The sequence below is a fragment of the Apostichopus japonicus genome, chromosome 20 (genome assembly GCF_037975245.1).
Source record: "Apostichopus japonicus isolate 1M-3 chromosome 20, ASM3797524v1, whole genome shotgun sequence".
Classification (NCBI taxonomy): Eukaryota; Metazoa; Echinodermata; class Holothuroidea; order Aspidochirotida; family Stichopodidae; genus Apostichopus; species Apostichopus japonicus.
In genome coordinates this window covers 22,599,398-22,620,508 of record NC_092580.1, presented here as the reverse complement: position 1 = coordinate 22,620,508, position 21,111 = coordinate 22,599,398, and the positions used below count along the sequence as shown (strand labels likewise).

The following is a 21,111-nucleotide window of genomic DNA, read 5'->3' as shown; positions in this document are numbered from 1 at the left end:
AGTAACACTGTTGGTGGGAATAACTTGAAAGAAAGCAACCCACGCAGTGAAACGTCATAAATCTACCGAGGCCAACTTGGAACTTATTTTATTTTAAATCGTTGAGAACTCAAATATGTTGTCATGTACGGTAACTGTATGGTTCCGTTCGGTCTATATATGTGTCTGTCTGCTTTTTCATTAATCGATTTTTTTTTTAAGGCAGCAGCCGGTTCATTTAAATTTTCAAAATGTTATACGCTTTTTTATGGTGCCATAATTAATTGTGCTATCCTCACAACCATGTAACCAGTGTTCGATTTTTCCGGTATCGCATCGCAAAATGCGATCCAAAACGACAAACTTGCGAGACGTTTTCAAATCAGCATCGCACTTTCTGCCGATTTGTGCGATACAAATTCCTAGTCAGATTTGGGAGCAAACACTCAAACCTTAACTTACGAACTGTCGATCACAATGTAGAAGTTATAATTTATTGAGTTTATACTCAATGTACAACTTATTGACTTGACCGTATAGCGAAAAAAAACCTGAAAAAATAATATCCTATCATAGTTAAGTGTAAAGCAAATAGCCTAACCACCTCGGCGGTTACGGATCTCACGTAACTAAAAGGTTCCCTGGCAACGTGCCAAAAAATGTTAACAAACAGGTGTTATACAGGGGATGAGCTCACAGTTGTTGGGAAGGTACCTGGGCAAATTCGCAGCACATGTACCGTGGTACAGTAGTTGGGTATAGGGTTAAACACTGCAGTTGTAAAAATGTACGCATAGTGCACGCTATTCATTGTTAGGCAGTCTAGAAACGGGGCTTTGCTGAACGTTGTTTGTTTCATAATATCGGAAGTTTTGTAAGTTGCACTTTTTAAAGATTGAAAGACAGATTAAATCTCTTTTCATTTTATAACATAATACAGCTACTTTAACTTGTCATTTTAAAATTTTCATCAGTTTCGTGACAATTTAAATAAAAAAAGTTGTCAGTATTTTGCATCCTCAACTGCGAATTTTTTCATCGCCAGTCATCCCAAAAAATGACAACAATTTTCGGGTGCTTTCGCCCCAAGGATCCCCACGAGGGGTTCTACCCCGTGACCCCACCATAGCCCTAAGACGGGCCCCTGGACACCACGCCTTTATGCTCGCACGTTACGCGTGCTAGGCAGGCGAACACCGGCGGGAAATCGGCAGTGTGTTCGCGGGAAATTGAACAAGGTTTTCCAACACTGCTGAACTGTGCAGTTACTGTATGCATCATGTTCAAGGTTTTCACGGAGGCCTTTGAGGAAATGAATGGTTAGTACAGTGTATATATGCTGCACTAATGCTGTGTGTAGGCCAAGGTTCACGAAGGTCAATGGTTATATTCGCGCGCCGTAGACGTGTTTTTAGATGTTACGGAGAGTCAGGTTTCCATGGATATTAATCGAAAATGAATCTGAGTTTAACTGACGCTAAAGAAATGGATCGTCTTGGGCAGATTAACAAATCATTGCAAGTATAAATAAGTACAGGTAGCTCTGCTGTTAAAAAGAAAAGTTCAATATCGGTTTGCTGTTATCGGCAATTAGGCAAAATTTTACCGATACCGATATGCTGCCGATATTGCAAATATCGGCCGATACCGATATTGAAAACGATTATCGTAGCAACACTAGTATAAATAATAATAATAATAAACAAACATTTTCTAGTTAATACATTGATCGCCAACATTTGGTCCGTTTTGTGGTAATTTCAAAACTGCTATTCAATATTGGGGAACTGCTATGCAACAAAAATATTGTATAGCAATTGTCAAAATTTGTTGCTATGCAATTTTTTGGCCATAAGTCGAACATTGCATGTAACAATAGCATCTTGTTTTTTAGTGGAAGGCTGCTTAAAATATACATCAAGAAATCTTGCCCAAAAGGTGGCATTAATTTTTAAGTGACTTCTGATAACAAGAGCAACTTTCACATTGAGCCTTTTGAAAAGTGCAACATGATGTTAGCCTGTAGAACTGTTGGATATAAATGTTTAGCTTTTTCTATCTCGACAATATATATTATGCATTAGAACATATACCCATGCATGTAAATGTATATAAAATACTTTATTTTATGAGAAACATGAATAAGTTGTGTTTTTACTGGTCTTATTTAGGGCGATTATGTTGGAGTCATATGCCTTGCAACAGTTTTTGTGCTGATTTTAATAAGCTCTATACTATATTCTACTTATTTTTAAGTGACGAAATTTTAATAATCCGAAATATCTGACAGTGATCCTGTTTGTGACTCTGTACTCACTATAAAGTGTCATAATATGGGAGCGTGGGTCTTCCGGTAGAGTGTGGCCGGTACAAAATACGGATCTTTCCTCTAATGTTGATAAAATATTTGACGGGTAATGCCGTCAAAAGGGTACTTCGATAACTTTAAGAAAAAACATGAACGATTCCACTTTATTTTTCGCTGATTTCTTCTATTTTCTGTTCTCAATTTCATGTTTAAATCATCACTATATAGATATGCCGGCAAGTTAGTTCAGGGCTTCTTATTTCATCATCAAAAATCTCAAGCTTTAGCTAGGGATAATACTATTATTGGATATTGTTCACAATTAGTGGAATTAATCACTTCCCTTAAAAAAATACTACGGTATTAATTAACAGATTGCTCCAAATAACCAATCACAAGCAGTTTTCTCTTAGCTCCGCCTACATGCTAGCCGCCGAGAAAGACAACCTGACATCTGGAATCTCATTGTTCTGGAATGGTTAAGTTGAGATCACGTTCAAATATAGGGGAAAAAATCTGAACTGGTCAAGGAAATAATTCCCAGGTATGCCATAAAGTCTGGGATATATATCTATGAGAGATATTAAAGAGGTTTACAGAGTAAATTTAATATAAATTTTCGTAAAACAATTCAATGATACAAGTATTTGAAAACGTTTCATGGTGAGAAAATGGTTTGTAGAGAACAATCGCGTAGGTATTCGTGACTATATAATATATCATGTGATAATTGGCCTATAGCCACACCTTTCCAGCTGTTTACACAGTTTGTGCTGATAGACGAATGCACGCATCTCACTGTAGCTTATACAGTCCATCACTGACTTAGGTTTGATTTGTCGTATTCTAAATGTATCAAAACCACAATACTGTATTCAGTTCTTCTCATTTCGCGTGACTCTATCTAACGCAATGTTGTGTAAAAAAAATTTGACAAAAAGTTATCAGAAATACTCACAGGCAGTATAATGTTTGATATATAAATGCCACAACCGTGTGTTCAGTTCTGCTCACTTCGTGTTTTTTGCCTAAGGCAATGAAGTGTTTTTTTTGGGGGGGGAGGGGGGTGGAGGGACAACAAATTCTCAATAACACACTCAGACAGTGAGGCCACAAGTTCAGCACGATGCGATCAACCTCGTTGGTGTCAGTCCGCAAAACATATATCTGTTCTGTCTACATATGTTTTGGAACATAGAATAACCGGATTTGGCTAAGATGAATTGTTCAACCCAATCATCACTTATAGACACTTTAATTAAAGTTGTAAATTCTTGTACTCAAATGAAGCTTACACACTTCATATGTTTAACCCGGTGATTATATTCACATCGGTCTTCGGTGGTCGATTGCGCAACAGCAGACTATAGTGTATCATTGGAAATAGAACTAAAAGAACAAATAAGAGAAAATGTTAATGGAACACGTTCAGTTTTAGCAGCTATATCATATAAGGATTATATTGTTAACAATTGAAGTTGTTCCTTTCAGGCCTGTATCAAAAGTTCGAAATTCTATAACACACACGCACAAATATTAAAAAATAGAACAGATAGTTATCTCTGTCAAAAAAATCAGAGTAATGAATAAAGGATACTCATAACCTCAAGTATCAGTGTTTAATAGGTGACGTTATCGTTAAATCGATAAGCTTTGCCGGTTCCAGAGGATGTAAATCTTATCTTAATTAGAGAGCTTCAAGAGAAAATCTTCCACCCTGTTAGTTGAAAATCCATCTCAATATTTTGTTACTAACTCGGCATATGATTCATTGAAACTAACCTATTTTAACTGACTTCCACCGTCTATTACTCCAAGTAATGTAAGTGACGTGGTCTGTGACGTCATTAAGGCTAATATTCTTCAGAAGCTAAGTCACTTTTCCACTACAATATTTTTGTTGCTTTATCCTTGAAAATTTATACATTTGTAATATTTGCTTAGCTTTCAGTGTTTCAATATATTTAAAAAACTATCACAAAGCAAATTCTGCTTGCAATATTATATTCTTATACGTGATAAAAAGTGCTTAATTACGATAAGCAAAACAAAAAAACATTTCTGCGTAGTTGCCGTGGTAACATCATTTACTCTGCTATAGTGCTACATGCATTTACAGAATATCACCCAATTTGAAAATGCCATAATTACGACATACCTATTTCGATGAGAACTTGATTTTGACCTCTTTGATGTAAACATTTCCAGCAGTTGCTTTTACCTAATTTATTTCAATCACCGGAATTTTCCTTTAAATTTAAAATTTCAGACCAAGCAAACCGAATAGGTATTGTTAATTCATTTGCGTGAGATGTTCACATCGCTTGCACCGCAAGGTCCAAAAGGATTATTGAGTTCATTTTTCTAAAACATGCCATGTTATTATACCTTTATAGTTAGAGCTACAACCACTCCAAGGTATTTCAAGCAGCTTATAATCGCCAAGTTGACCCTCTCGATTGTTGATTGAAATAAGAGTAATGAGTCAATGACGGTAAAAGAAAATGAATTATGTTGATTAAAAATGGCATGTTACATGTTTAAGTAAGGCATTCGCGACTATTGTCTACTTTTAATGCATTTTTTTCAAATAGTATACGTTTCGTTAGTGTAGTGTTAAGAGCAACCAATCCAACCTACTCAACCAATATATCCTATCATTACTGATCCAGCCCGACCAGTGAGCTGCAAGAAGTCTTTCGGATCCCTGGCCCTATTTAATTGTAGAGAGAAACAATACCCTTCCTATATCTGATCACCTTAAAGTTCCAACCCCCATGGTTACAGTCATAAACGTTTCATGAACGTGGATGTACAGTTCGACATGACGTCAGTCTACGTTCGTAATCGTGATTGGTGGAACAACGTGTCAAATTTATCGAGGCTTCAATAAGTAAACATTGCAATACAACAAATCAAAATAAACAACCTCTGAAGATATTTTTTTAACTTGGTGATACGAAACGGATCTGAATTCATAAATTGAGCCAAGAAAATGATGAATTGTAATAATTGTAAGCTAGTCGAAGCCCTCCAATATAGTACTGATCAAAACGCAAGGCATTTTACTATGACTCGGCAGGTTACAGAACTGCCTGTTCGTTGCATGAGCTATGAAGTAACCTTACTTTTTATTCACAGTTGTATCTGACATATCACGGGGTCTATATTCAGGTTGCATATATGTAATACAACTTTGAAAAAAAGGAAATAGAGCCAAGAAATTGGTGAATTGTAATTGTAAGTACGTCGAAGACCTCCAATATAGTACTGATCGAACGCATAACATTTTTCTAGGACTTGGCAGGTTTATCTTAGAGAGCTTAAATAGAAATTCTTTCACTCTGTTGGTTGAAAGCCCATCTCAGTATTTTGTTAATAACTTGGTATACGATTAATTGAAACTACCATAGTTTGACTGGCTTCCACCCTTCATTACTTCAAGAAATGGATCAATGTAGGTGGTTTGGGACGTCATTACAGCTAACATTCCTCTGTAAAGTCTGCTCCAATAGGCTGGATTACTTGAACACCAAGAACATTCAGTTCATATACCAGGAAATAAATCGAAGCACACTGGTTGTTATTTTGGCACAATTGCGGTAAGGGCGTTGCGAGAAACTTGGAAATGTGGGAGGGGTGGGATGGGCAATCAAATAAGAGAGTATCATTGGGGGTGGCACAAAATGCGAGTAATGCCAGATGACGCCACATGCACGAGCCGAGAGCATGGCATGTATGCCGTATCGTCGTGTTGGTCCAGGAACCCACTATATGCAGGACGGAAATGGCACTTCTCGGGCTTGAAAATGACCAACCAGTTTTTTCTTTCTATCCATAACCTTTTTGTGGATTGTCACCAGTCACACACCGTGTTCGACCTCATCGCATCTCATGTGGATCATTGCTTTTGTAGGTGGTTCTACGTCGCGGCCCACAATACCCGTCAGCCCCACTTTCCAAGGTTTTAAGCCAATTATTTGTTCAGAATTTGAAAATTCACATTTCTCGTGAATAAATTCACTTCAAAACATACCCATAATGTTGCCCAAAATTTCATGTATGGACACCCAATATAGAAAAACCTCCTTCAACCCCAAACAGACTGGTCAAAATTGCACGAGTACAGCGACGTAGCCAGGAATTTGCAGGGGGGAGCACATTTTGCGATTGACATGGGGAGGGGAACCCCTCCTCTTTGAATTTTTTTTGAACAATTGAAGGTTATAGACCATATAAAGTATATATATATATATATATATATATATATATACATTAATGAGTGAGGAAAAATGGAAAAGTCAAAAATGGAGTTGTCGGTGTGAGGAGTAGAGTGATGCGCACGCCCCTTCCGAAATCCTCGATCCGTCACTGGCAATTATGTCACTGTTCCTCTTTCTCTTCCCGGTGTCTTGGCGTGTTCCTTCTACTCCCTCTTTTTCTCCTTTTTCTCTCTTTCTTCTTTTTCTTTCCTATCCTTCCTCTCCTTCCTCCACTTTTCCCCCTTTTTTCCCCCTTTTTTCCCCCTTTTTTCTTCTCTCTTTTTTATCTCTCCTAGTTTCTTACCCGGGGCGCGTGCCCCCAACGGCCCACCCTGGATACGCGCCTGATATGGCCACTAATTGGATAAAGGGAAGGTAGCTTCTATACGTTATTTCATCGTCAAAGCAGCAAATGTTTTGAAAATGATGTATACATAAGTATAGTCTGTGTAGAAGTAAAATAGTTGTGTATCGATCTGCTTTTTTTTCCTTTAATGTTGGGGTTAGCAATGTTATTTCGGGTATCCAGAGGGTCAAAGAGATAATGGCCGACCGATCTGAAAAACTAGTCTATTCTTTGGTTTTTATAGACCCCGCTTTAAGTCTAGCCCATCAGTCTATTGGAAAGAGTTTTCTGTTTAAAATCGTATTTGTGTTAAGCGGTTCAGGCCTGTGCATAGCTTTTCGAGAATCCCTCAGTAGGCAATCATTCACTTTTCAAGCGAACGAATAGTTTTAATCAAAGATGTTCAATATTACCCAAAAAAAATGTTAAAGATACTTAGTAGTCACAACAAATAAGAAAAACAAAAGCACTAAGAGAAAATTATTGTAATATATACTTGTTTCGTTATATATTCGTCCACACTGACATAACCAATGATTAAACAACGGGCCCTTCAAGTTGTTATTAAAATTAAAAACAACATTCAGATGGAGGCCAATTGCATTATTAATTTAAACTAATAATTTGGTATCAACTATGCTCTTCTGTTATAGGAAAAACATTAAATAAAAAATCGTTGAATTTTCCGGATTGTTTTTTGATAAAGACGGAAGGAAGACGAAGTTGTAAAGAACCGGCCGTCACTGGTGTGCACCTCTTTTTCAAGTTTTAATGAAAAAATATGCAATTTTCTTTAAACGTCAATATCAACCAGAGTCTGTTTAGTGTTATATTTCTAATATTTCCAATGCAGATCTTTACAGTATAAGTCGGAAAGACCTAGGAAATTTCTTTGCTATAAACTATTTGAGGGTTAGACAGGTCGTATTTTCATCTCCGTAAATCTGAGACTGTATGTATAAGTATAAGTGTCATAATTGAAAAGAGCGACACCACTATAACTGCTGCTGCTGTAGTCCCCATTGAGGTTTGCAGTAGCGCAATTATTGTACCACCAGGCACCGTGATAATAAGATGCGCAGTTGTCATTATAATAATCAGAGGAATAATCATAATCATCATTGTCGTCGTCGTGTGTTGAGAAGTCACTCCCTCGATGATAAGCCATGTAGTCGTACCCTAGAAAAAGAGAAACCAAAATCAAGTTAGGTGTGTTACGGTAGGCTACATGTTACATCGGCATTGTTTCTCCGCAATTCTTTTCGACATTTTGCCGTCATCTATAATTTATGACTTTTAAAGTGGTTACGTCCAACGATAAATTAGTGCACGGTTTTCTACGGTAGCCCCTCATTTTTGTTATTAAACCGAATGAAACGCATTGTTCTTGTGTGCATGCTGTGCTTTATCTGTGTTTTTCAGAATTTGTAATATATGCTGTTGAATATTCATTCTTAATGGTATCATATCCAATGCAAAAATGATGTTTATATTTGTTACATCATTCGTTCGTGTATCTTAAGGTGATTGACTCTATCTAAATTTTGGCCTTTTAAAAACAAGCTCCGAAATCAATTGTTTGTATCCAATATATTAAATATGAATTTGTTATGTGCTTTAAATGAAGTCGAGTGACTTTGGCTTAATATAGTAACGAACTAAATAGATAAAATTAAAATGTACTTTCAAGTCATATCCAGCCTAGATTTCACTAATACCATAGGGCCACTGCAATGAGTTAGCAACATTTAACTTGGAGTAATATTATTAGTGTACGAACGATTCAAAATTAACATGCGAAAATGGAACCGCATTCTTTTAAAAGTAAGTTGGGGTATTTTGAGTTCTACAATTTCATAATTTTGTATTCATTTCATATCACATATATGCAAAATCTTTTTTTTTCTTATCAGAAGTACTCTGGTGTAAACGTCATGCAATGTTTTCAGTTGTTATTTGTTCTTTATACACGTATGTTTAACTGTTTCTGAAAGTAGTGTTACTGGAAATAATCAAGAAACGTTTACATTCTGTCGAGTCTACGAGTAACTCTTTTATGACATTACAACAATGACAACTATGGCGTTATAATAAGTATCCTACATGGCCAATATAGGCTACATGCAGGTTAATGTATAAAACAAGAGGGACGGGAAAAAACTGGTGAGAGAATGAACGAAGGCTCTTCGTGTGTGCTGCGTACACAATAACCCTAATAATGAGTCTGAAATAGTTTGAAACAACTGAGTAATGTTTTAACTGCATAAAACATCTCAAATATCAAACATTTTCGCCATCTTCAAGTATAAATATTTGATGTCAAATCCAGTGTATGACGGAATCCTTGGTACTGATCTTTCGGAAAGTACAATTTTTATTATTTGTAAGTGGTTTAGAGTTATTCATATCCGGCTCTACGTATAAGCTATTGATGACGGTTGGGTTGCTGATCCTTTAACTAACTATATATATTCATAATATATGCAATTACGCAACTGGTCAGAATCGCTAAACTTGAAAAAAAATGATAAGAATAACGAAGTCTTCAAGCAACTAGAGGTTTGAATAATTTTAAGCAAGAAATTTTCAATGGTTTAATATTTTATACAGGTCATCATTCAGATATTAGTTGAATTTATCAATTTTTAACATCCATCAATGAATATGAAATGAATTCTTCTAAGTAACTGAAGAGACGCAAACAATTAAGAAAAGAAGTCATCATAGATATAATGTATCATCTTTAACAGTTAGTTGTTGAAACTGATATCAGCAGCAGCAGTACTTAAAGTGCAGTTGTTACCATCCACTCACCTGTATTACCGGTAAAGCTACCAAGGGTTTCTAATCTGTAATTGTTCGCTTCGTTGTTGATGCGAAATGCGTCATAGTTGAGATTATATGACACGCCATCCCGGTTTATCAAATCAATGCGCATTTTATAGCTCTTTTGATTTGTCATGTAATAGAGTTTTTCATTTCCTAGCCATAATTCCCCAGTCGCTGTATCGGGAAACCCAGTCTTGTAGCTGTCCCAGGTGCGGTAAAAATCAACAGAACCATCTTGACGTCTCTGAAATACCTGAAGGTGGAAATAATGCAATGATAAATAAACCTTTGTCATCGGCCATGTGTCATATCAGATGATCCGGTTACGGAACAACTTGACTTGTGAATTTCTTCTTCCTTCCTTCCTCCCCGCACCCCTCGCCCTCCTTCAATTCTTCTTAAAAAGCCAATATTAGGTCTTACTGTCCAACCGCCTCCGTTGGACATCTCACAGTAGACTTCAAATTCCGATCCAGGCCAACCAGCTGGTTTGATGTTGTACACGCCATTATTTCTTAATCCAGATGTATATACATCATGACAATCGGTAAATTCATTGCGGGTACAACTTTTTCCGTCCCCTTTGAATCCCTCTCGGCAGTGGCATCCAAATGTATCGTTTCGCTCCTCACAAACGGCATTGGCATCGCATCTGAAGCTGGAATCGCAAATCAAGGTACCTGACTCGCATGAACAACGTTCTGTACAGTCATCGTTGACGTAGCTACCACCGTCCTGGTAAGAAAACGTAGTAAAAATATAACATCATGAAAACACAGTCAGGGCTTTTAAAACTGTCAACTTTGTGATTAAATTTTTTATAACTACCCCTGGCATATCAACAAAATATACATGTTGCGCTAAACTATGTGATAGAGCCTGTATATAGCTGTACTTCAACAAGACTTAGTTTACATGCTGACTGCTGTGATTTTAATGCCCAATCCCCTCCCATCTCAACCTCCCCTCACCTCACCCATCCCCACCCCCCTCGCAACTCTTATATGAAGCAATTAAACAATGACTTACCGGAATAACACCTCTTCCTGTTAAGTAGCAGCCGCATGCCTGAGGGTGTACACATGTATCACCTTTGATAAAAAATCCTTCCGGACAGATACAAGACTCGTCATCCCCTGCGCTACAAGTATCCTCGCAGACATCCGGGTTCGCACATGACGTTTGGCAGGAACAATTCTTGAACACCATGTTACTTGGACAAGTTTCAATAAAGGAATCTAGAATGAGAACGAAATAGAACAAGGCTGTGTTAGTTCGTGTTGAACATAAATTTAGAAAATAAAAATAATGTTTCTGACTGTGAATGGACTCATTGCAGCGTCTTTCAAAGATAGAGGTTAACAAGTGCTGACAGTTTTACTCGTGTTTCTCCCTATATCCATTGGTATAAGATTACAAACTTACCGACTGTTCCGGTGCTTTGACCAACACTGACTATACGAAACTTGCTGAACTCATCACTGATTCGAAAAGCTTCGTAGGTGGCGAAAAACGAAGACCCTACAGAATTCTCGAAATCAATTCGAAGTTGGTATTTCTTTTGATTTGTAAGGAAACTCAGCTTTTGGTTTCCGATCCAAAATTCACTTCTCAGAAAACCAAAGCCTTCCTTGTAATCTGACCAGCTCCGATCAAAGTTGATTGAGCCATCCACACGTCGTTGAATCACCTGAAATGTGATAGAAAATGTATTGCTAGATGTTTTCAAAGTACATTCCTGGAGGAACTGATAATTCAAAATTCCAGCAATTGAGAACTATTTATATAGACAGTTAAGTCACTCAGTGTGTATAACCAATTTTGCAGTGGCAGTTACTATGTTTGAAAATTATTGCATGGGTGATAATAATCTGATTTTTTAGCATATTAGGGAGCCATACTAACGACATTTAAAGGTCAATCAATTAATAATCAATAATCTATTTTATGGGTAGCTAGTTAGCCAAAGTGCCATATTAGTATGGATAAAGCGTGATAAACTATTAACAAAATTTAAAATTTAAAGCAGACCGATTTGTCTGAGATACTTTATTCGTCTAATACTGACACGGTCGCATTCGGGACTGAAAGCAAAGAAAGGATTTATCTCCCAATGTTAGGAGGTGAGGGAGTACGGGGTGGGGCGGAGTGGGAAACTGTGTCCTGATGGTATCATTTACGGTCGATCCCGGTTCTGGTTGTACAGATTAGTTCCATGTTTATATATATATAAGATTGATTAAAAGATGAAAAAACTTAAGAAGACTTTCAGAAAGCATCTTACTGTCCAACCACCGCCGTCTATGTCATTATCACAGAATACTTCAAATGGCTCATCAAATCCCTCTGGTTTTATTACGAACACACCACTCGAGTTATGGTTTGAGCACTGGGCCTTGACTTCTGCGCAGTCTCGTGGATATTCGGAACGTTGATAGAAAAAGTATGATGCTTCTACAAACATGATATAATATAGTAATTAATTTATTACTATGTAATGAATATACATTGTAGTTACATTACGCTTAATAGGTCACAAAAAAAGTGATCTTATTTATTTATCATTTCAACCACATTCGTCCAAAATTACTTAAAATTATTCATCTGTTTTTGTTTTTAAACTACTGGAAGTTTGATTTCGTGTGATTTTTCGAAAGTACATAAAGATTATTCTCTTGAAACACGGAACAAACGTACTTCCTGACCGACTGTATTATTGAATTTGAAGGAAACCCGAACAAATCAACCCCTACCTATATCGTATGCTTAGGGGTGTGAAAATTATGTGGGCAGAGGAGATGAGTGGATCGAATGGATTCAAGTCGGCAAAGAAATAAAAAATAAACAAAGATTCAGTCTCCTTTTTTGTTGTTAATGTTCATTATTCGAAGCACATTACTAACATAGTTTGGAAGTTTGGATTGCGTATAACAAGATAGAACATAAGTATTTACAAATGGCTGTATACTCACCTTGATTGTTTCCTCCACTTTTTGGAGTTCCCTGAGGAAAGAAAAAACATAAGATATTGTTCCTAAAAATATCTTTGTTGAGGGTGGTAGGGGGATAGAAAAGTTTACATAACAATGTGACTGCTTTTCCTTGTTTCCACAAGTCATAAAATGTAATCGATTTTTTTGATTAGCGACAAACAAACTTTGCCTCAAACCGTTCTGGCTTTTTAAACATACTTGTATCAACTGGCAGTTATTTCGCCAATTTACTTGATCACAGCCAAAACTGGTTTGAGTTCTTTGTTTCTTTGTCTTGATTCGAAGATAAAGACAAATATGGATTTTGTTTTTGAATGTTATTAAATGTAGCATCGCAGGACTTACCGGTTGTCTCTAGAAGTGTAAGGATGTTTCTTTTAAATGGAAGAATTGGATAGTATTTGTACACGAATACATAATTGCCAAAGGACAATATATACGGCATGTATATGCAAGGAATATTCAGTACACAAAATATGGTATGGAGGAAGCATTTTGGAGGTAGGTGTAAATCGTTGTGCTATTCACAACATATGTCTGATCTACAAAGTAGGAAAACAAGATTTCGTATGCGATCATAACGAAATACTACTACTACTAGAATATGCAATTATAAACTGAAGTATTTCAACATGTTTCTTGTAAAGTGTTGAAAGAAAAAAAGATCAATGAAAATTAGCGTACCATTATGTAAGCGTATGGTAGGGGAGGGACGTGTGGTGGGTGTATGGGCTTCGTCGGATTAGTTGTAGTGACTTTGGGGAGAACGGTTAGATTTGGAACACTCACACAAAGAATTGATCAGTAAGTTTACTGTTTGGTTTGGTAGAGGAAAATATAATTTATGACTAATGCTGACGTAAAATGTCATTCGCATTGCCTATAGGTGTCGTACCACAATTAATCGTTCCATTGACTTATGTAATAAATTCTTCAGTTTACTAAAGCAGAGATAGAAGTTATCAAACGGTATGTCCTACCCACCAAATCATAGCTGAGGACTTCACCTGTCATGGCACCGGAACATTTCCATATCATGACTATTTAGATAGTGAGCTAGAAGAGGAGTAATTTCAGCAAACTGAGCTGCAATCATTTCGTTTTCTCTCTCGGAGTAATATCCACATTTAACCATTAAATAGTTTCTAAAAATTCATGATATCACCTTTTTTACACCATTTGTAGGTCTATACATTGATTTATGCTCTTTAAAATAAAGACAGAAAAGCGATAACGGTGACTGAAGATATGACAAAACAAGCACTGCAGTAGGTCGTTTTAAGTCATATTGTTCTAAGGTTAACCTTACGAGCAGATGTACATTAATGTAATGGTGGTACGATACCTATTTAATATGTTTTAATTACAAACGGTAAGTGACTTTTAAGTTTAAAACACCTCTGTAAAGTCTGGTGACGACAGAACATTTACTAGACGCTGATATATCTACTTTTAACTCTATATATTCAAGCCCTGGCTCTAATTTGCAGGTTCATTACTTGCAAGCTTCAATTTTTACTCACGTTCCATTACTATCAACTATTATCTTTGATAGTAAAGGGCTTTTAACAACTGATCATTTACTGCTAAAGCCTGTGTAGCTTAATATATAAAAGTTAGCCTATATTGCATGACGTTTCGATCCTAGTATTATCTTCCGGGATCGAAAAGTCAGGCCATCTAGCTTTATATCAATATGACATTTAAACGTTTCTCTGTATAGGTATGATTTTTTTGTCCATTAAAGCAATTAAAACTGACTTATTATTATTTATTTGAGTACTATTTATTCTGTCGCCTATAGAGTAAATATTTTATCAAAATAGTACTCAAATAAATCACAATAATATGTTTTAGTAGGGAAAGAGATTTTTACCGTGTTTGTGAACAATTGATGTGAAAGAAATAAAAATCATAAGCCTTAAGATGTTCAGTGCTTAAGCTGCAAAAACTTCAAGACATACAATAATCGTTTGCAATTACGGTGAGAACTTGGCAGTTTGAAACATATACAGCAAAAGAGAAGAAGATCAATTTATAACGTTTTGTAACGAAATTCGTTACTTTAACCTCACTTTTATCCCAATAAGTTAGGGTGTTATTCTCATGTTGCCAATTTAAGAATTTCTAGCAGATTTGATTCCATCTGGCAACAATCGTTTTGGCGTTTTGCCAAATTTTACGCTTTAACGACCACTTAAAACAATAAATTGTCAAGATTTCTGTAATGGTATACCGGACCAGCTAAATGAAAGTATATACTCAGGACATAGCTGGATATCTCAGCTTGATACCAATACGTCATCAATATATAAACTGTATCTAGGAGGATAGAAGGACACAAATCTTCATTGAAGAAATATATCATAACATATGTAATTTATTGTTTGAATTTGTTCAGCTATTACTGACAACAGAAACAAACATTGCTTTTCTTCAGTCTGTCAGTATTATAACGTTTCTTCACTCCAAAATGATCACTGATATAGATTTTAGGTGCATTTTTGATAAAGTTGTTTCAATTTATACACGATTAGCGATGAATGCATTCTGTAGGAATAAGAAACAAATTCGATCGTGCAAATAGACGGAAACTTGAGGCAAAGAAATTCCTGGAAATATAAAAGCGGGGACGGGTAGCATGAGATAAATATTCAACTTCAACCAGTACGATGCGAATTATTCCATTGATATTCGAATGATAATATTAATAGCTATATATATTAAGAAAGAATTATTTTATAAGGTTTTATAGCTAGATTCTGATAAGATAACCTTTTTCATATAAAAAATATACAGCTCATTTTATCGTGATAAGTTAACGTGTAATTCTCATGTCGTCAACTTATCCAGAATTATTGGCAAAACAACTTTTGGGAACATCTGTAAAACAATTGACGAGAGACTTTTTTTTTCATTTTAATTAGTCCTTGGTTTGTTTTTGGTTTGTTTTAATTTAAAATTAGTTTTTACTGTTTTTTAACATCTCTTCTCTCACTTACAATCATTTTTTTACAAGTTGTAATGTTATAGGAAAAAACTAAATTAAAGGATCGGGATAGAATTAGCCAGTATATCTAGTGACCAACCTCAGCATACCGCATAATAATGTATCTACATATAGTTAGGCGGCAACAGTTAATATCGAAAGAAAATATTTAAAAGATATGCCTCTGAATGAAATTTCATGTTTGAATGATAATACTGAGGGGGGGGGGGGGGTGGGCGAGGTAACGTTGGCGACTCCAAAAGCTATTCTGTCACTATTTAGGATTGAAACCAAACGTCTATACACACTAGTATAGTTGGAAACTGTCAGCTGTTAGTAACTAGAAATAAGTATGAACTTAGAAAAGACGTAACATTGAGGCGAAGACATTCTTCATAAGTATAAGGTAAATGGAGTGAGTGATATATAATAATTAACTACAACAATTAAAATTTCGAGTTATCAAGCATCGATATCTTTGAAATTATTAAATGGAAGATAAAGTATTAACATTTACATTTAAGATTGCTCCAGTAAGTTTACTCGGATATTTCGTATAGAGTCATATTAAACTCCTGTGATGAACATTATGGAGAGAACATTGGACATGCGAGGTTGAAATACTTTTTAAAGGTATGATATAGATTGGATTGAAGAGAAAATTGAGGGTGATGGGTAGATATGCATCGTTTAATCATTGTTAAGTGAAAAAGATGTAATCACTTGCTGGTCTGAGTCACAATCCGCTCATTTAAAGAAGGTCAGACATTATCTTTGTCAAGAGTAACGCTTTTTCAAAATGGAAGCATTCAACCGCCAAAATACATTATTGGAATTACAATTTAAAGCAAAAGTAACTACATTAAACCATCATATTGTGAAGTCCTGTGTTAATTGTAATGAATGCAGATAATTAATTCAGGTTGTTTTAATTTATTTTACTGCACGAAAATGTCGGAAAGCATCTTCGAAATACGGTAATCGAAAGTATGGCGGTATTTCGATAATAGAAGAAATGTGAATGCCACACACTTTCAACTTTTCGAATAAAAAACGGTAATGGTTTCTCTATCTTTTTTGAGTTAGTGAAAATAATATATGCCGTATAACGTTTGCTGATATGTTAATATTTTCATGCGTTTTTACGTCATCATGATGTTAATAAACCTTCACACCTAAGGAGTACTTAGAAGTTAACACGGTGTTAAAATATGTCAATTTGCTCTAAGTTATCCCCCTGCACCAACAAGGTATATGAATGAAGTGGCGAGAAAGGACTGGATATGCAAAGCATTCTGTAGTCTATATGACATTCTAAATGAAACACATATACCGGGAATTGATTTCTTTACCCCCAGAAAATAACACAAGGGGGACTCTAATTGAAAATGCATTCGACCAAACAAAGACTTTAACGAAAATACGACAGAAAAGAGAAAAATGTAGATTATAAATGAGAATGTGACAAAAAGTTTTAACTAATTTCGATTCCAGAAATTTCGAAGGTTTTTTCTTTAGACTTTTTTTCTTAATCAAGATTTATCATTACTGTTCGTCTATCTTATAACGCCTAAAAGTTGTATGCATGTTATATGGTAGACGAGGGTTCCAAACATCAACTGGGGAAAAACTTAACTTTGTCCGATAAGACTCAACTGACAAGGAAAGCGTTATCAAGATCAATAAATAAATAAATAAATAAATAAAGTAGTTCAGAAATTTAGTCAAATTTTGTCCTGCGAAAGGCTTAATATTGCTAAATTCCCTATGTGATACAGATACAATGAATTGATTACATTACCCCAGAAAATAACAAAAGTGGGACTCTGAATGAAAATACATTCGACCAAAACAGACTTTAACGAGAATGCGAGAGAATGTGGGGAAATGAGAATGGAAAAACAGCTGCAGATTTTAAAAATTTCGATTTCAGAAATTTCGAAGGATTTTTTCTTTAGACATTTTTTTAAAAATCAAGATAAATCATTACTGTTCGTCTTATAACGCCTAGAAATTTTATGCATGTTATATGCTAGACGAGGGTTCCAAACATCAACAGGGGGGAAAAAACTTAACTTTATCCGATAAGACTCCACTGACAAGGAAAGCGTTATCAAGATCAATATATAAATATATAAATAAAATAGTTCAGAAACTTAGTCAAACTTGGTACTGCAAAAGGCTTAATATTGCTAAAATGTTTTCTCCCACACAAGTAGGTATATTTTAAAGCATTTTACAGTTTTTACATTGTGATTAGAAGGACACTCACCGAAAATATCCATCAAAATAAACGATTTAGATATGAATCTTGTCTCAAAGTAGGGTAATATAGATATGAATCTAGTCTCAAAGTACGGAATAGCAATTTTAAAAGGATAGTTTTTGTTTTGCCATCTCTTGTTTTTCCTGTCTGTAATGGCAGCCACGTTTCGTTCATGTAAAATAGATATTAAAGTTTGAAATAAATCAGTTAGTTGGTTTCATAGCAATGAAGTCAAAACTATTTCACATTTTCCTCTCTCTCTTTTTGTACTTTTTTTAGTATGGATTTAGACAACAATGAATATTTTATTTTGGTAGTTATGGAGCGCATAACTTTATAAAATTTAAAACTATCTCTTAATTTTTGTTGGGTGCAAATTTGAATATGCCTGAAATTGTAAGAAATAATAATTAGCTTAATCAGTAAGAACATTTCAATGAAGGGGAAACTATAATTACTTATACATGAAAACTTAAAGAAGTCGAATCTTCATGACACAAATTGTTAAATTAATATCAAGCATTTTACTAACATACACATATATGATTTTTATAGACGGAATCTTTTATATAAATTCTCGATGTAAATGATTGTGTGAAATATTTTGTAAACTAGCTAAGGGGATGCATTAATTGCTAATATAATTCTATTTAATTGATCTCATTTTGAGAAAATGTGACCAGAATTTTTAATTTACACTCTTAACAAATCTTTTCGACTTTTTAATATTTTAGAAACTATGATTTTCAAAAGATATTTAAAAGAAGAAATGTTGCAATATAGACGAGATTGCTACGTTAATTTATTATAGCGTTTTTTGTGGATTAATCAAGGATTTTTCAAAAAATAATTAAAGGATGTGATCCGTCGAGTTAGGAGGTAAAGTTAATAGTTAACGAAAAACCGATAAACTGAATGAAACTAGTCCTAAGAAAAATTAGAAAAGATATAGCAAACAAGAAAAAAAAGTATATGTACTTGTATTTACTTTGTTACTTCGTGCCTAACATACTGTACTTTGAATTTTGAGGGGATTATGATAAACCATACTATTAAATTTGATATTAGTTTCCTTTCAAGTAACGAAGCAGGATTGGGGAAATTGAATTTGCTGTTTGTTTTTGTTGTTGTTCAGTTTAACAAATAATTAATACACGAAAGTTTGATTAATTGCGACCATATTTTGAGTACTAAATACTATACAGCTTTGGTAAACCGCAAAATGTTTGTGGTCATTTTCTATAAAGGCGTACACATATTATATTTGAATGACTAAATACCCTAAAAGTAAGAATGTGAGATAAAGTTGATGTTGACGAGAAGATTTATAGAAATATAGGAACTGACATTAATATAATATAACCTAAAACAAACTATAGTGTATGGATACAAGTTTTGAATGAAAATAGAAAAAAAAAAAGATACAGTATATAACTCGAATCTAAAGTAGAAAAAATAGTGTGGGCAACTATATAGAATAAAGTTAGTCTATAGACGAAGGTACAGGTAAACCGATTACAGTTTGGTAACAATTTGGAAAGTTTGAAGTTAACGAACAGATAAACTGAGTAGTATAGGATAATTATGAATATGCAGCTTGTAATTTTTACATCTACTTGAAAAATAGAAAGGAAGGCTAGGGGGTGAGAGATAAGAATTATTAATTGAAAAAAACATATGCAAGTTTGAGTGGTAAGTTATGAAAAAAGCAAAAATTGTAGTTCATTCGCTAGACGAGTTCAGTTCCATTTCAAGTAACGAAGCAGGATTGGAGAAAAATATTGATGTTTTTTTTCAGTTTAACCAATATTTAATACACGAAAGTTTGATTAATGGCAACCATATTTTGAGTAAATACTCTACAGCTTTGGTAAACCGAAAAATGTTTGACTTTATTTGGTATCAAGGCGTATTTACGTAACACATTTCATAATTGAAATACTACATACCATAAAAGTAAGAACAATGAGATAAGGTTTATGTTGGCGAAAGGACTTATAGAAATATAGGAACTGACATTAATATACTAATCTCAAATAGACTATAGTGCGTGGAAACAAGGTTTAAAGGACGATAGCATAACAAAGTCACAGAATATTACTCGAATCTAAGGCAGAAGAAATAGTGTGTGGAACTAAATAAAGTAAGGTGAGTTTATACAAGAAAGGTGTTGGTAAACCGATTAAAGTTTGGTAACAATTTAGAAAGTTTGAAGTTAACGAACAGATAAACTGAGTAGTATAGGACAATTATGAATATACAGCGTGTAACTTTGATAATTACTTGCAAAATAGAAAGGAAGGCAAGGCTGTAATATACAAGACTTATTATTTTTTTTATATCTGCAAGTATAAGGTTTTTTATGAAAAAGAAAAGATAAAAGAATAATGTTCTTGTTCTTAAGAATAAAGATTTCTGTTCTAAATGAAAGCAAGAAATCTATCAGCAAGTCTGTCAATTAGAAGAGAACTTTTTCTTCTTTTGATACCTTAAAAATAATTCATCGATTGAAACATACAGAATATAGAAATAAGATGGACGGCAAAAAGATCGACAATTTATACCATAACTTCACGAATTTTCAAAGTTGAATTGTTAGTAAAAAGAAGAAGGAAAAATTAAGAAAAATTTCGGACTTACCAATTCTTGAGAGTTAGCTGCATTTAGAGCTATCGATGCAAAAATGGTGATTTTTAAAATGATACTGTAGAGATGAAACTCCTCCATTGTGACTTCTGTACACTTTGATGGTCTCGATGCAATAGATGGAAATGACAGACAGTACCACTGTTGGTGGAAATAACTTGTAAGAAAGCAACCCACACAGAGAAACGTCATAAATCTACCGAGGCCAACTTGGGACTTTGACATATTTTATTTTAACTCGTTGAGTACTCAAATACATTGTCACGTATGTTTCTGTCTATATATGTTTCTGTCTGCTTTTCCATTAATCGAAAATATATATATTTTTAAGGCAGCAGCCGGTTCATTTAATTTTTTAAGTGCTGTACGCTTTATACGGTGCCATAGTTAATTGTGCTTTCCTCACGACCATGCCTCGACAATATATATTATGCATTAGAACATACACCCATGCACGTATGTTGTGTATATGCTATACTTTATTTTATGAGAA

At 34.7% G+C, this 21,111-nt stretch overlaps 1 protein-coding gene across 1 annotated transcript; it reads right to left on the bottom strand.

Moving 5' to 3' along the window:
• Positions 1–7,375: 7,375 nt before the first annotated feature.
• Positions 7,376–20,768, bottom strand: LOC139962215 (uncharacterized). Its single transcript, XM_071962213.1, has 8 exons — positions 20,613–20,768; positions 12,697–12,727; positions 12,009–12,178; positions 11,150–11,414; positions 10,754–10,962; positions 10,148–10,459; positions 9,710–9,977; positions 7,376–8,074 (listed from the first exon to the last, which is right to left on the bottom strand). The coding sequence occupies exons 1-8, from the start codon at positions 20,697–20,699 to the stop codon at positions 7,809–7,811; spliced, it is 1,608 nt and encodes a 535-aa protein (XP_071818314.1). The 5' UTR covers positions 20,700–20,768; the 3' UTR covers positions 7,376–7,808.
• Positions 20,769–21,111: the final 343 nt, after the last annotated feature.

Coding starts and splice junctions, on each gene's coding strand:
- LOC139962215 (XM_071962213.1), bottom strand. CDS start 20,699: ATGGAGGAGTTTCATCTCTACAGTATCATTTTAAAAATCACCATTTTT. Junction 12,728..20,612: donor CAGCTAACTCTCAAGAATTG/GTAAGTCCGAAA, acceptor TTCTTTCCTCAG/GGAACTCCAAAAAGTGGAGG. Junction 10,460..10,753: donor CAGGAAGAGGTGTTATTCCG/GTAAGTCATTGT, acceptor TTTTCTTACCAG/GACGGTGGTAGCTACGTCAA.